This window comes from Ovis canadensis, chromosome 3 (assembly GCF_042477335.2).
Source record: "Ovis canadensis isolate MfBH-ARS-UI-01 breed Bighorn chromosome 3, ARS-UI_OviCan_v2, whole genome shotgun sequence".
In the NCBI taxonomy this organism is placed as follows: domain Eukaryota; kingdom Metazoa; phylum Chordata; class Mammalia; order Artiodactyla; family Bovidae; genus Ovis; species Ovis canadensis.
The window spans coordinates 177232676-177245667 of NC_091247.1; the positions used below are offsets into that span (position 1 = coordinate 177232676).

At 37.1% G+C, this 12992-nt stretch overlaps 2 protein-coding genes across 3 annotated transcripts in view; one reads left to right on the forward strand and one right to left on the reverse strand.

Annotated features, from left to right (window-relative positions):
* Positions 1-8275, reverse strand: part of NUP37 (nucleoporin 37) — a 52117-nt gene extending 43842 nt beyond the window's left edge. Inside the window, exons 1-2 of the mRNA XM_069585170.1 lie at positions 8187-8275; positions 6760-6975 (exon numbers count right to left, since the gene is read on the reverse strand). Of these exons, the coding sequence (XP_069441271.1) occupies positions 6760-6915 (156 nt within the window). The 5' untranslated portion in view covers positions 6916-6975; positions 8187-8275. The remainder of the gene's footprint in view (positions 1-6759; positions 6976-8186) is intronic.
* Positions 8191-12992, forward strand: part of PARPBP (PARP1 binding protein) — a 61725-nt gene continuing 56923 nt past the window's right edge. For both annotated transcript variants that reach the window (XM_069585166.1, XM_069585167.1), the window contains exons 1-2: positions 8191-8412; positions 11815-11970. In XM_069585166.1, coding sequence (XP_069441267.1) covers positions 11818-11970 — 153 coding nt within the window. In that variant the 5' untranslated portion in view covers positions 8191-8412; positions 11815-11817. The remainder of the gene's footprint in view (positions 8413-11814; positions 11971-12992) is intronic.

Consider the following 12992-nt stretch of genomic DNA (forward strand, 5'->3'; position numbering starts at 1 on the left):
GTATTTTCATAAAAACCAAAACCAACGATTGGCATCAATAAAGCAGGGGCTGGCAAACTATGACCAAAGAGCCAGATCTGGCCTATGGTCTGCTTTGGTATGGCTCACAAGCTGAGAATCATTTTTATATTTTTAAGGAGTTGTTAAAAAACAAATAATAACTTGCAACAGACACCTTAAATGGCTGATAAAGCTTAAAATATTTACTATTCCACAGAGGAAGTTTAAGCTTTTTCTTATAATAAAGAATATCTTTCAGGGAAAAAAATGACCCCAGAAAGCAGACCTGAGATGTAAGGAACAGTGAATGAAAAATCAAAGGCAAACATGTGGGTTAAACAAATACTAGACACATAAAACAATGCTGAATTTGTGGGTTGCAATGAAAAGAAAAATGAGAACTAAAATATAATAATAATATAAGTCTGCCGTGGGTGATAACAGTTCAAGTGTCAAAGGTTCTTGCTCTATTCATGAAGTAAAGATATGAATTTTAGCTTTGTCTAATTAAGAATACGTATTAAATACCTTTGGTAACCATTAAAAGAGAAATAACATGTAAACTTCCAAACTATCAAGGAGGAAAAAGATGAAAGGAGAAGGTAACAAAACACATGGAATATGCATACTACACTTTCAATAGCAAAATACTTCCTAATTAGGAATAGATTAATTGTGGTATTTTCATATTATAAAATATCATACTACAATGAAGATATATGAACTTTGACAAGGGAGAATCTAATAGTTAATTTGGTGGTGGTGGTGCTCAGTTGTGTCTGACTCTTCACAACCCTATGGACTGTAGCCCACCAAGATCCTCTGTCCATGGAATTTTTCAGGCAAGAATATAAGTGGGTTGCCATTTCCTACTCCAGGGGATCTTCCCGTCCCAAGGATCAAGCCCATGTCTCTTGTGTCTCCTGCACTGGCAAGTGGATTCTTTACCACTGGGCCACTTGGGAAGCCCTTTAATAACAAAGAGAAAAATACAGAATGATTTCACTGATACAAAGTTTAAAACATGAAAAACAATATATTGATTTGCAACACCAAGACATGGAAACTGAAGAAAAATGAAATTTCACACATGGTTACGTCCTGGGGCTGAAAAGAAAAGGGGGTAAGGAAAGAAAACCCAGGGGGCTTCAAAAGAGTTGCTGTTCCCTTTCTGAAGCTAGGTAGTAAGTATACAGGGATCTACTATTATTATTCTTTATACTTTTTATCAGTAATATATATTTTAAAACGCACTGTATAAGCTTAAAATATTGTCATTTAAAAAATAAATCATCTTCTTGTTATTTAAATCAAAACCCTACACGGATCTAGAGACTAAAGCAAAAATTTTCATGACAAAGTTGCCCAAGGGATCTTCTGTGTTAAGTGACTACAGTTATCCTTTATAAAAGTTTTTTAGATTATAAAATAGGATCTGGAGGAAAATTCAGGTGAAACTTGATATTTAATTGAATATATATGTCTACATAGATAGAAGTTATGTGAAGGATTGTTCTAAGAATTCCATTCATCCTGAATCTAAATCCAAAGATTTACAATGTGTACTTTAATTGAATCCTAGTGGATGTGTTGATTTTTCCAGGATAGCCTTTGGAATCCTAGCACAATCATTTCACAAACATTACACATACCTTTCTCTACATAATTCAGAAACCCCTTGAAAATAACTTTACATTTCAGGTGAACTTAACAGAAAAAACATAAAAAGGGAAACAAATGTATTTATCAAGGAAAAAAAACCAGTCAAATTTTATTACTTCATAATTTGTCTGTATAATAACTGTATAATGAACAGTTAGATATGCTGAGGCAGCAATCACTAAGGAACTTAAAAATAAGGTTAGGAGCCAAATCACAGCTGACTTTATAGACTGGGTTATAACTATTTTTCCACATTGACAAACTAATCTTTAAAAATGAACTTTTTACCATCAAAACACACTATTTTTGCTAATGTTAACAACAGTATTGACAATTAGGTCCTATAGTTTGTTATTAAAGTACATACGGAGTTATTGGGTGGTCATGGGGATAAAGACATCCCAGTGACTATATAGTCTGCATTTTATGTATCACCAGTGAAATCTTTTTTCCTGGCAGCAAGGTCTACCACTGAGCCAACTAAAAGGCCAGGGTGTGTGCGTGTGGTATAGGCAGAGATGAATGCTATTTTGGGTTTAGCTTGAGGTGTAGGCAGTATTGTATGGGCAGGAAATTAAGATACTTTGGAAAACTTGCTATAATGCACATCATTATACAAGTCTCCAGCATATTTGAGGTTGGGGCAAAGCCAGGTTGATGAAAGGGCTATTCTAAGGGTTTGAAATTGGCTGTTCTTCCCACCACACCCATTTAAGGCCAAATACAGAATTTTAGTTGGATGAGACTGTAAAGTTTACCTAGTCTACTTCTTTCATCTAATGCTTAAATCTCTATTAGAACATTTGAAAAAAAGTTTACATAACCCTTCCCTGAACATTTCCAAGTGAGAGAGAACTAGCTACTTTTGTGGCGAATTTATTCAGTTTGGGGGTAGTTTTAACTATTACAACAGTTCTCTTTAACATTAAACCAAAATCTGTTTCCATGTAAATTCTATTCATTGCTCCAAATTCTGCTCTCTGGAACCATCACTGAGGTAGTTTAACTCAGTGACAACACATGTCTGGTCATTAACTGATCTCCACTAGGTGAACACACTCAAAGAGGCAGTTTCAGCCTTAGTCCTAAAGCACTGTAAGTAACAACTCCACTCAAACAGAATTGATGGCATAAAAGTTACCATTCTGAGTCTAATCCCTCTTTCACATGATGGTTTTAAACTTTTTAATGCCACTTTGAAATCTGTCTTCAAATACATTATCTCCTTTGAATCATAATACACTGCTAAGAACTGAAGTAAACACTAGATATTACTGTCAATTTACAGCACAGGATATAGAGCTGTGGTGCCAAATCTGGTGGCCATTAGCCCCATGGGGCTATTTAGCACTGGAAAAACGTGGCTGGTCCAAGATGCACACTTTATAAAGTGCAAAATCCACACCAGATTTCACAGACTTAGTATAAAAGGAATATGTAAGGATCTCATTAATAATTTTTATGTTCGTTACACACATAAAATATATTGGATATGCTGGGTAAAAATACATTATTAAAATTCATTTCACCTGCTTTTTACTTTTCATAATGTGGTTACTACAACATTGAAATTTATATTTGTGGCTTACATTCTATTTCTATTGGACAGCACTGAATTAAGTTCCTTTGGCAGCTTAATCCAATTTTGGATTGGATCTATTAAAACAATATTCGGATTCTGAGCAGAGTTTCTGGCATATAACAGGTGCTCAATAAAAATTTGCTAAATTAAGTCTGTCACCCAAAGCATTAGGTAGCCTTTTCAACTTCATGTTCTATATAAATTCAATGTGCTTGTCCTAGTCTTCTCATCCAAGTCCCAGCAGAGGTTGCAATTCATTATTTTTTTTTAAAAATTTTTATTAGAGTATAGTTGATTTACAACAGATTTACAACATTGTATTAGTTTCAGGTGTATGCAATTTATTATTGACCACCGTTTAAACAGAATTAGAAACCTTCATGCTCCCTCTCCTCTTTACTTTTTTAGTGTTATCTTATTGCATTGCATTACATTTAAACATCTCCTTGAGGGCAGGGTCCTTGCTTTTTTAAAATATGTATTGTTAAAATATGTCAGGTTCCCAGCACCTGATCTGCAATTAATGAGTATTTGACAAATATATGACACCAACCAATAGTACTGTCACTTGGCTCAAATTTCCAACATAGTCAAAACAATATCATGAAATTCTGAAAAATGCTTTGTTGAAATTCAAATTTACTGTACCAGCAGTGTTTTCCTAATAGTCTTAGAGTGAGGATTGCCTTTCTGACAGAAATGTGAACTCTTTCAATTCAGTTTTTCCTAGTTTTTTCCTCAAGATAAGAAACTGAGTGCTACAGAACTTGAAAGTTCTAACATGAGAGACTAAGAACAATGTTCAACAGTGCTTAATTAAATAAGAAAATAATTTCAGAAGCAGCAATCTGAATCCCTGCTGGCAAATTACTGGAACTCATTCTCTAGAACTGTTTGAACTATGGCTTCAACCTCTCTGAACAGCAGCACAGGAGGAAAAGAACAGGGACTTAAAAATCTGGTATAGAGTTTGTTTTTTCAGTTATTAGTCAGATAAATCCTTGCATTCCTTTAAAGTAGAATGGAAACTCCATGAGGACAGAGACAGTTGTTTAACTGTATCCCCAATACCTGGCACAGAAGATAATTTGTGTTCACTGCTTGAAAAATTAATAGAAATCTAATTCTTTCCTTAGGTTATTTGGGGTTAAGACCCACATTGCCAGCCTCACAGTCTAAGGGTCCACAGGGATAATGCCTATGACCGCAAACAGTAACAGAGCAATACAAATGTTTTTGCTTTTTTTCTTTCTCATTTTGTCACTTTCCACCTTTTGCTCCCTTTTTCTCTCTGCTACCCATCACTTCTTTGCCTTCTTTTTCCTCTCTTTCTTGACTTTCTCCCTCAGAATTTCTTAGGTGAACATAAAGCAAAGCTTATTTTTTCAGTACTTTTGAATACAATTAGCTATTAATTTCAAAAGCACTGAAACAAAATTCAATTTCATCTGTAGGGGGCTGCTTTTTTCTTTTGCAGATTAGTAGTGTGCTTTAGGAAACTAGTTTCCCTTCGGTTTTTTTCAAGAGTGTGTTGTATTATTTCTCCAAACTATGTGACTTTTTATGATCCTAACCTGATGAGATCTTAACCTGGTCCAGCTGAGATCAGGCTGAAGGTCATATTCAGCATAAAAGCTAGAAACTCCTACCCCAACCCTAAGAGGCAATGTGGGATAATGTAAGAACCCCTGTGTTCTACTCAGACACCAACCAACAGAAGCTTTTAATTCATACTTTCTCTTTAGGATAAACATACATGCAGTCTAGTTGTGTATAACCTAATACATTTATGCCACTGTAAAATGTCAAATTGCATTTATGATGTTAAAATACTGTAAGATACTGAACTGCCTCCTCAGTAAAAGAGGAAATAATGTTTACAATGTTTATAATATCACTTTGGTGATAAAGTTATTTAAAATCTTTGAAAATTTGTCACTGCCAAATTACCTCACTGATTAACCTTAATCTACGAAACAGTGTTACATAGTTAACATTCTGATAAACAAAGGATTAACCAGAGATTCCTGAGGGTTGACCTCTTATTGTTCAAATTCTGACACATAGAACTAGCTTTCCTGTGAGAAAATGTGATGTGTGCCACACCATTAAATATGGGGCTGTGCTTGAGTGTGCCTGACCAAATCGATGAGTCATATGTATTAAATGTTTCAGACACTATGTAGGAACTCTACACGCTAACTTATGACATTCAGTACAGTTAAGTACAGTTCACTCTTGAAAATCATGATTTTGAACTGTGTTGACTTATATACAGATTTTTTTTCAAAACATATCTACTAGAGGACTATATGATTTGCTGTTGATTGAATCCATGGATGAGGAATCAGGGAACTATAGCTACACGTGGATGTTGACTGCATCCATTGTCCCTTACCTCCACAATGTCCAAGAGTCAAGTGTATAATTGTTCTCATTTTTATAGCAGAGAGGTTAAGTACCTGCTCAAGGTCACCTAGCTATTAAGAGGTAAAGCCGGGCAGGAACAAAAACCCAGGCATTTTGGCTCAAGAGTTCACGGTCTTAATGACTATGCTGAATTGCCTGTTCAATTCATAGAGCTCATACTCTGTATACTCTAGATATATAAAAAGCATGAAAGTGACTAGGAAAGCTGATATCATCACAGCTATAAAATCTCCTGGAAGATCATTTTTAAGCTCTCAATACTACTAGCTTGTTTTTTTTTTTCCTATGTCAAAGTGGAATACAGAAAAGCTGGATTTAGTAATTAACCAGATCTAATTGGTATTTTTCCTGCACATAACAAGGTATAGTTAATCATAACCTTCAATTACTAGAATATTCCATTTCTAATCATAAAGCATAAAGCATACATAGGCCTTATATACGTATATATGTATATAGCCTTGCCCCTGAATAATGGGGTTTAGGGCAATGACTCCACACAGTTGAAAATCCTGGTTTAACTTGCAGTAAGTCTCCCTGGTGGCTCAGATAGTAAAAAATCTGCCGACAATGCGAGAGATTCAGTTCGATCCCTGGGTCAGGAAGATCCTCTGGAGAAGGGAATGGCAACCTTCTCCAGTACCCTTGCCTGGAGAATTCCATGGACAGAGGAAGAGCTTGGCAGGCTATAGTCCATGGTGTTGCAAAGAGTCTGACAGCACTAAGAGACTAATACTCTCATTTTTCTCCCTGTGGGCAATTCCTTGGCATCTGCAGATTCAACTAACTGTAGATTCTACAGTATCCTAGTATTTACTACTGAAAAAAAAATCCATGTATAAGTGAACTATGCAGTTCAAATCTGTGTTGTTTAAGGGTCAACTGTATTCTTCCTTTTCAATACTTATTCAATGTTTGCACAAATATTAGGCATATATTACTAGGAATGTCTTTCTCAGTAGTTCTTCATCTCATGCTTTCAAAGTTTAGTGAAAATTACCAAAGTTTGTGTAAGTTTTCTTTTCAGTGAAACATCTTCACTGTCACTCAGTGCACTAACCTGAAATGTTCAGGTTCACACTAACCTGAAATGTACAGGTGCCAATGAACACAAAATTATTGCCACCATATGCAATTAGGTTTCCTGAATCCCCACTCTCAAAGGGACTGAATTCTACCACGTGCACACAATCTTCACAATCCACAGTGTAGGCAGCATTTCTTGTGGCATCTTGCTTCATCTTGTATGGCAAAACTTGTGCAGCTGCAAAAACAGCCTTCTATTGGACAAGGTCACAGAACTGTGGATTACAGCACAGAAACAGAAACCATCAAAGTGTTAGGATGTGATGACAGGCAGCTCAAAAAAAAATTATTCAACTACTTTGTGAACGGTACTTGCAGAGAAAGTCACTACAAAATTCTGTCTAGATTATTTTAAGGACAGGGAGTACTTAAAGATGGAATTACACTACTAGGAAATATACTCATAAAAAATTAATGATCATTAACATTATGGAGCTGTACCTGCAAGCGCCACCATTAAGTATTTTACTAACATTACCATGCCTAATACTTGCACAAACCTAAGAGGGAGGTACTATGGTCCCCTTTTTACAGATGGAGAAATCGGGACTTCAGATTAACTTGCTTGCCAATCTCATAAGAGGAGCCAGAATGTGAGACTTTCTAAATGTTGGACACCAGTACAAGAAAGAGAAACACAAAAGCCTGTTTTGAAAAAGCTCACAATCCAGGGTTATTTATGATTCAGTGTGAACAATACTATAAAATAAGCAGATACAAAATATACAATCTGGAGGAAGGAATGCCAAAATGGGATACAAAATAGTATTCATAAAACCAGGAACAAAACTTCAGCTAACGTTTCATGGCCTGGTGTGCATTCTGAAAGTAGCATTCCCAGATGAGACTTATAGATTCTGAAGAGGTCACTTTTTTGTTTTTGTTTTTAATAGGACGGTAGGAGTTGTCCTGAAAACAGCTGGGCTTGATAGCAAACACATCAAATATCTTGTGAGTATCTACTAAGAAATCATATGAGTTCCACCTCGGGAAGTCTATAACCTAGTAACCTTAAGAGTGGGCATCTGGGACTAAACAGTTGTAAAAAGTGACCAACAGGTAAGGCAGCAGTGTGGAAGTGCAAAAGATTCCAGATTAGGAAACTCCGTTTCTAACTGTTCATTAAAGCAGTGTCCAGTCTAATTACAGTCTCAGGGTCTCACTGTACAAAGCGGGCTGGACTTGCCCCTCTAAAATTGCGAAAACAGCGGAGAGAGGGAACAAGAAAAGTCCCCGCATAGCCCTGACACCTCTTCCAGAGCCACGCAAATACCGCGATACCCCGCCACTACCTCCCGGAGCCCGAGGTCGAAAGGAAGAGGGGTGGGGAACGGCCCGAGGAGAGGAGGAACTCCCAGGGATAGATTGAAGGCGCGTGGCGACCGGCAGCCGAGCCATGCCCCTTGGGCTGACGCGCGATACGCACCGGAGGGCGCCTGGAAGCAGATGGAGCCGAGCTGCTGTTCACCTTGGGCTGCTGCGGCGCGCGCCGGCTCTGCTTCCGGGTCAGAGGGCGGGAGCTGCGATTGGCTGGCGGGCCCTCCCGCGAGATTTAAAATGTAAACCTGCGCTCTCTCGAACAGTCACCCTTGTGCAGCCGGCTGGAGTTTTCTTCAGGGGAGTCTGCACCTCCTGGGTTCTCCCCGAGCCAGGTGAGTGTCACCTTTTTCTCTCCCGTCTGCAGGCTTTAAGCTGCGACTTGTGAGGGTTTTTCGGTAACAGTAGAGCGCCATGTGGTTGCCTAAAATAATATTTGTGGAGTGTTTTTGTTTTGGTCTGGGGATATTGAACAGAGTTCTTATGTTCCATTGATGGAGCTGGAAGGTGCTGAGGGATCATCTGCTGACTGGAAGAATAAGGTCCACAGAGCCCTACTTAGATGAGTTAATTAGGCAGGAAACCAGGATTAGGTAGACTCCACTTTCGCCCTCTCCGTTTTACTTCCGCCCAAGGGACTGTTAGGACCTGCATACCATGAGCAGCAACGGTGCCCTTTTTTATTGAGCACCTCCATTTACTGTCTCACTAACGTGTCCTAATTTTATGAACTAGGAGATAATCATTTCCGTTTTACAGATGAAGAAATTTATGCTCATCAGAGGTTTTAAATACTGAAGGACATACAGCCAGTAAATGAGGACCCTAGTATGTCTCTTATCCATCTCATACTGGCTCCCCAGTGACATTTTCCTGCCTTACAATTTTTGCTTCAGTGCAGCTTGGAATCCAAATGCTAAAAACAAGTGTTTAATATCGCTGCTATCTTCTACTACTCTTTGTATGTTGCAGCCTGACATTCAGAATACTTGTATAATCATTGTCTCCTTGATTTCTGGAAGTATTCTACCTCTTCCTAGGCAGTCAGGGCTTATTCCTTGGGCTCACGCAGCCAGCTAGCTACTGAAAGAGTCAAGGCTAGAGGCTTGGTGAACTCGTGGTACTGCCTGTTTTTGTGCAGCCAGTTCGTGAGCTAAGAATGGATTTTACATGTTTGGTTGGTTGAAAAAAAAAAAAGTCCAGCAGAATAATATTTTATAATATGTGAAAATTTTATGATCTTTAAATTTCTGTAAAATTTTGCTAAAGCCGAGCTGTGCTCATTTGTTTATGTATTGTCTGTGGCTAGTTTCACCCACCAAGATGAAGTTTGAATAGTTGTAAGAGACCTTATGTCCTGCATGCCTCAGTGTTTACTGTTGGAACCTTCCCGAAAGTGTTCTAACTCCTGAATGAGATGGACTTTTATATGTGCCAGGCGTTGTTCTAAAAACTTATCTTGTACTTACATCATTTACTTTTCACAAAACCCTCTGCGATAGTACTATTATTATTTTTGTTTTCAGTACAAGGAAGCTGAGGCGGAGAGAGGTGACATAACTTGGAATTCTCACAGTTTGTAAGTGGTGGAGCCAGAATTCAGAACAGTCTAATTCCAGATTAGTTTTCATTCTTAGCAATCCGAACTCATAGTATGTTTAAATAATGCCAGTAAATAATTTACTACTAAATATTGATTCTAGACAAACTGATCATGTTACTGAAACTTTATTTCTTTACTTTATATTTTTTTCTTATAAGAGATTAAGGTGATATTTTGAAGACAATTTTACTGTTTACTTGGATTTGTATTTTTGTAGGTACTTTGTAGTCTTCTACCTGTATCTTTAAATTGCATCCCTGATTATGTCTGCAAATTATTGTTTTGTAAATGGCACATACCCATTTTTTTTTTTAATCATTCAAACCCAAGATACCTAGTAAACATCCTGGATTCTGTTTATGTCATATAAAAAAAAGAAGAAAAAGATAACAGGAGTAAATTGATTGAATGTGAATAGTAAAATACCCCAAATTAAATAATGGCATGTGACTATGTTGGAGACTAGGGTACTTAAAAGAAAGTATGGAAAAAATGTTGTAGTGATATAAAAGCGCACCACTTTTGGAGTTAGGCATCTTGAATTTAGGTTTGTTTGGCCATTTGCTAGCTCAGCAGTATAGGGTATCACTTTCTTTAGGTGTGAAATGAGGATAATAACAGACCTTCCTCAGGACTCTTGTGAAGATTAAATGAGGTAATAAATATTAAGCTTTTGAAAAGTACCTGGCACCGAGAAACCTTCTATGTATTAGCTATTATTGTTTTGATTGTCTGTTGCTGTGTAACAAACCACTCTGAAGTTTTAAGTGGTGTTAAACAACAGCCATTTTAAATGTTTATGATTCTGAGGATCAACGATTTGGGCTGTACTCAGATATGTGGTTCTGCTGGTCTTGTCTAGGATTACTTAGGGTGCTGTATGTCGTCTCACAGGTTGATTGGGTCTAGATAATCTGTGATAGCCTCACTCACATGTCTGTTCATAGTATTGGTTATCAGCTGGAGTGCCTATCAGCTGGTTTTCCGCCACACAGCCTTTCCAGCAGGCTAATTTGCAGTTCTTCATATGGCATTCTGAGAATAGCGAGAGAGTAAGAGCTAAAACTGTAGGCTTATGTCAGGAGGCCCCCAAGATTACCCCAGGTTAGATAATTTGCTAAGAGGACTCATAGGACTCAGCATATAGTTGTACTCTTGCAGTAATATGTTACAGCAAAAAGATGCCAAGCAAAATCAGCAAAGGGAGAAGTTACATGGGGGTGAACTCCAGGAGAAATCAAGCACAAACTTCCAAAAGTCTTCTCTTAGGGGAGTCACACAGGATATAGTTACTTCTCCCAGCAACAAGTTATGACAGCACATGAAATGTTGTCTGTCAGGGTAGCTCTTTAGAGATTCAGTGCCCAGGCTTTTTACTGGGGTTTGAACGTGTAGATATCTTCTATGTTCCCAAATTCTAGACTAAAAAGAAAAGCCTATCAGCATAAGCTATATTGTTTGTACAAATAGTTTAAGTGCAGTGAACCATTGTTACTGAAAATCTTCCTGAAATCTGAAGTTTCCAGATGCCAACCAATGGCCAACCCTGTAAACATGCTTTTTAAAAGATAGTAGTCGGGTCTGCCATATTAACTGTTTCTGTATGGGCCTTTGGGAACTAGGTCTAGGCTTGGAACTCCTGTGATGTCATTCTTGTCACATTCTATTGATCAAATCAAGTTACAAGGCTAACCCAGATTCAAAGGGGTGGAAAATAGACCACCTCTTTTGGGATAATACAGGGATGAGAGGAAATTGACTTTCTTTGTTTTGTCTTCTGCCATAGATGTTACCATCTATTTCAAAATAAATATTTTTAAAAATACAGCTCACTATGTTTGTGTCTATAATCATGTTTGCAGAATTTGCCTTTATCTGTTTCGTATTAATTTTCAGATCGATGGTTGGATTTCATTATTTTACAAGATTTACAAGAAAACTAACGGAGAGGGAAATATGATTGGGTGGAAACTGTATTACTCTGTTTTTCTAAATTTAATTAAAAACAGTCATAGTAAATATGAAATGACCTCTTGTTCACTATTTTTCTCTTACTCTGCTTCCTTACACATGTTAAATATTAATTCCCAATTAAAATGTGGCTTTTTAACATTGCATTCTGTCCTACATTAAGAGAATGGCTGGGCTTAATCAGAAGTCTATCTTGGATATGATTAAAGAGTTCAGAAGGAACTGGCACACTCTTTGTAACTCTGAGAGAACTACTGTGTGTGGTGCAGACTCCATGCTCTTGGCATTGCAGCTTTCCATGGCAGAGAACAACAAACAGGTTAGTAGACTGTATTTAGGTTAACTTTTTTTTAAAAGTGAATTTTGGTTGGTGCCCATTTGAATAAGCTTAATTGCATTAATTTCTGGGCAATATGTGCCCTTCTATGATAATGTCATTAAACTACATTCACAAATGCCTCTGCATGTCTGTGTCAAAATATTGCAATTGGATTTGAAATGATTGGTTAATTTGTCAAAAGTGAAGCTTTTATATGTATAATTTAATGTGTAACATGCACATTTGATGTTTAATTTATAATTTTAAGGTAAACATACAACTATTATGATTATTATGGTTAAAAATTATTTTTATAAGACTTCTGCAAAAAGTTCTAGAAGCCACACAGAAATACTGTTTATTTAAATGTAATCAAGTATTGTATGACTAATTTCAGACTCTGTGGTATAGATTAATTATTCCTAAGCCAGGCTGTGAAGCAGAATCACTTGGGAGGGCTTTTAAAAAGTACTGGCTCCTGTGCCCTAATCTTGGACACTGATTTTCCTTATCTTCACTGAGACTCTGGAAATTATCTTATTTTTTAAGCAGACTTAATCTTTATAACCTGAAGTGATTTTTGCACAGTTGGCTTGGGATAAGAGTGTTTGGAATGAGTTCTACTTAAGGGTTGAGAGATGTTCAGATGAAAGAAGGATGAACCTAGGCTGGAGTGGTAAGGAAAGTCTTCTTGGACTTTACATAATATACTTAAAAGAAGGAAGTCTTCGGATGGGAAGAATTTGAAGTGGTGAAGGACGAGATAATCAGTTCAGAGGAAGCAATCCAGGGGGATTAAAATCATGATGGTCTGAAAATGGTCAGGAGACGACATTATCTTGACTAGAGAAGAAAATTTTTGAAGGGTAAAATGTTTTCAATGAGTCTGTTGGGCTAGATAGTGAAATGACATTCTGATGAATTATTTTAATTCTATATGTCAGTAGTTCCCAGACTTTTAAATTTCATATACTAGTGAAATTTCCCTCTCAAATTAGACATTGACAGATTTGAACATTTCT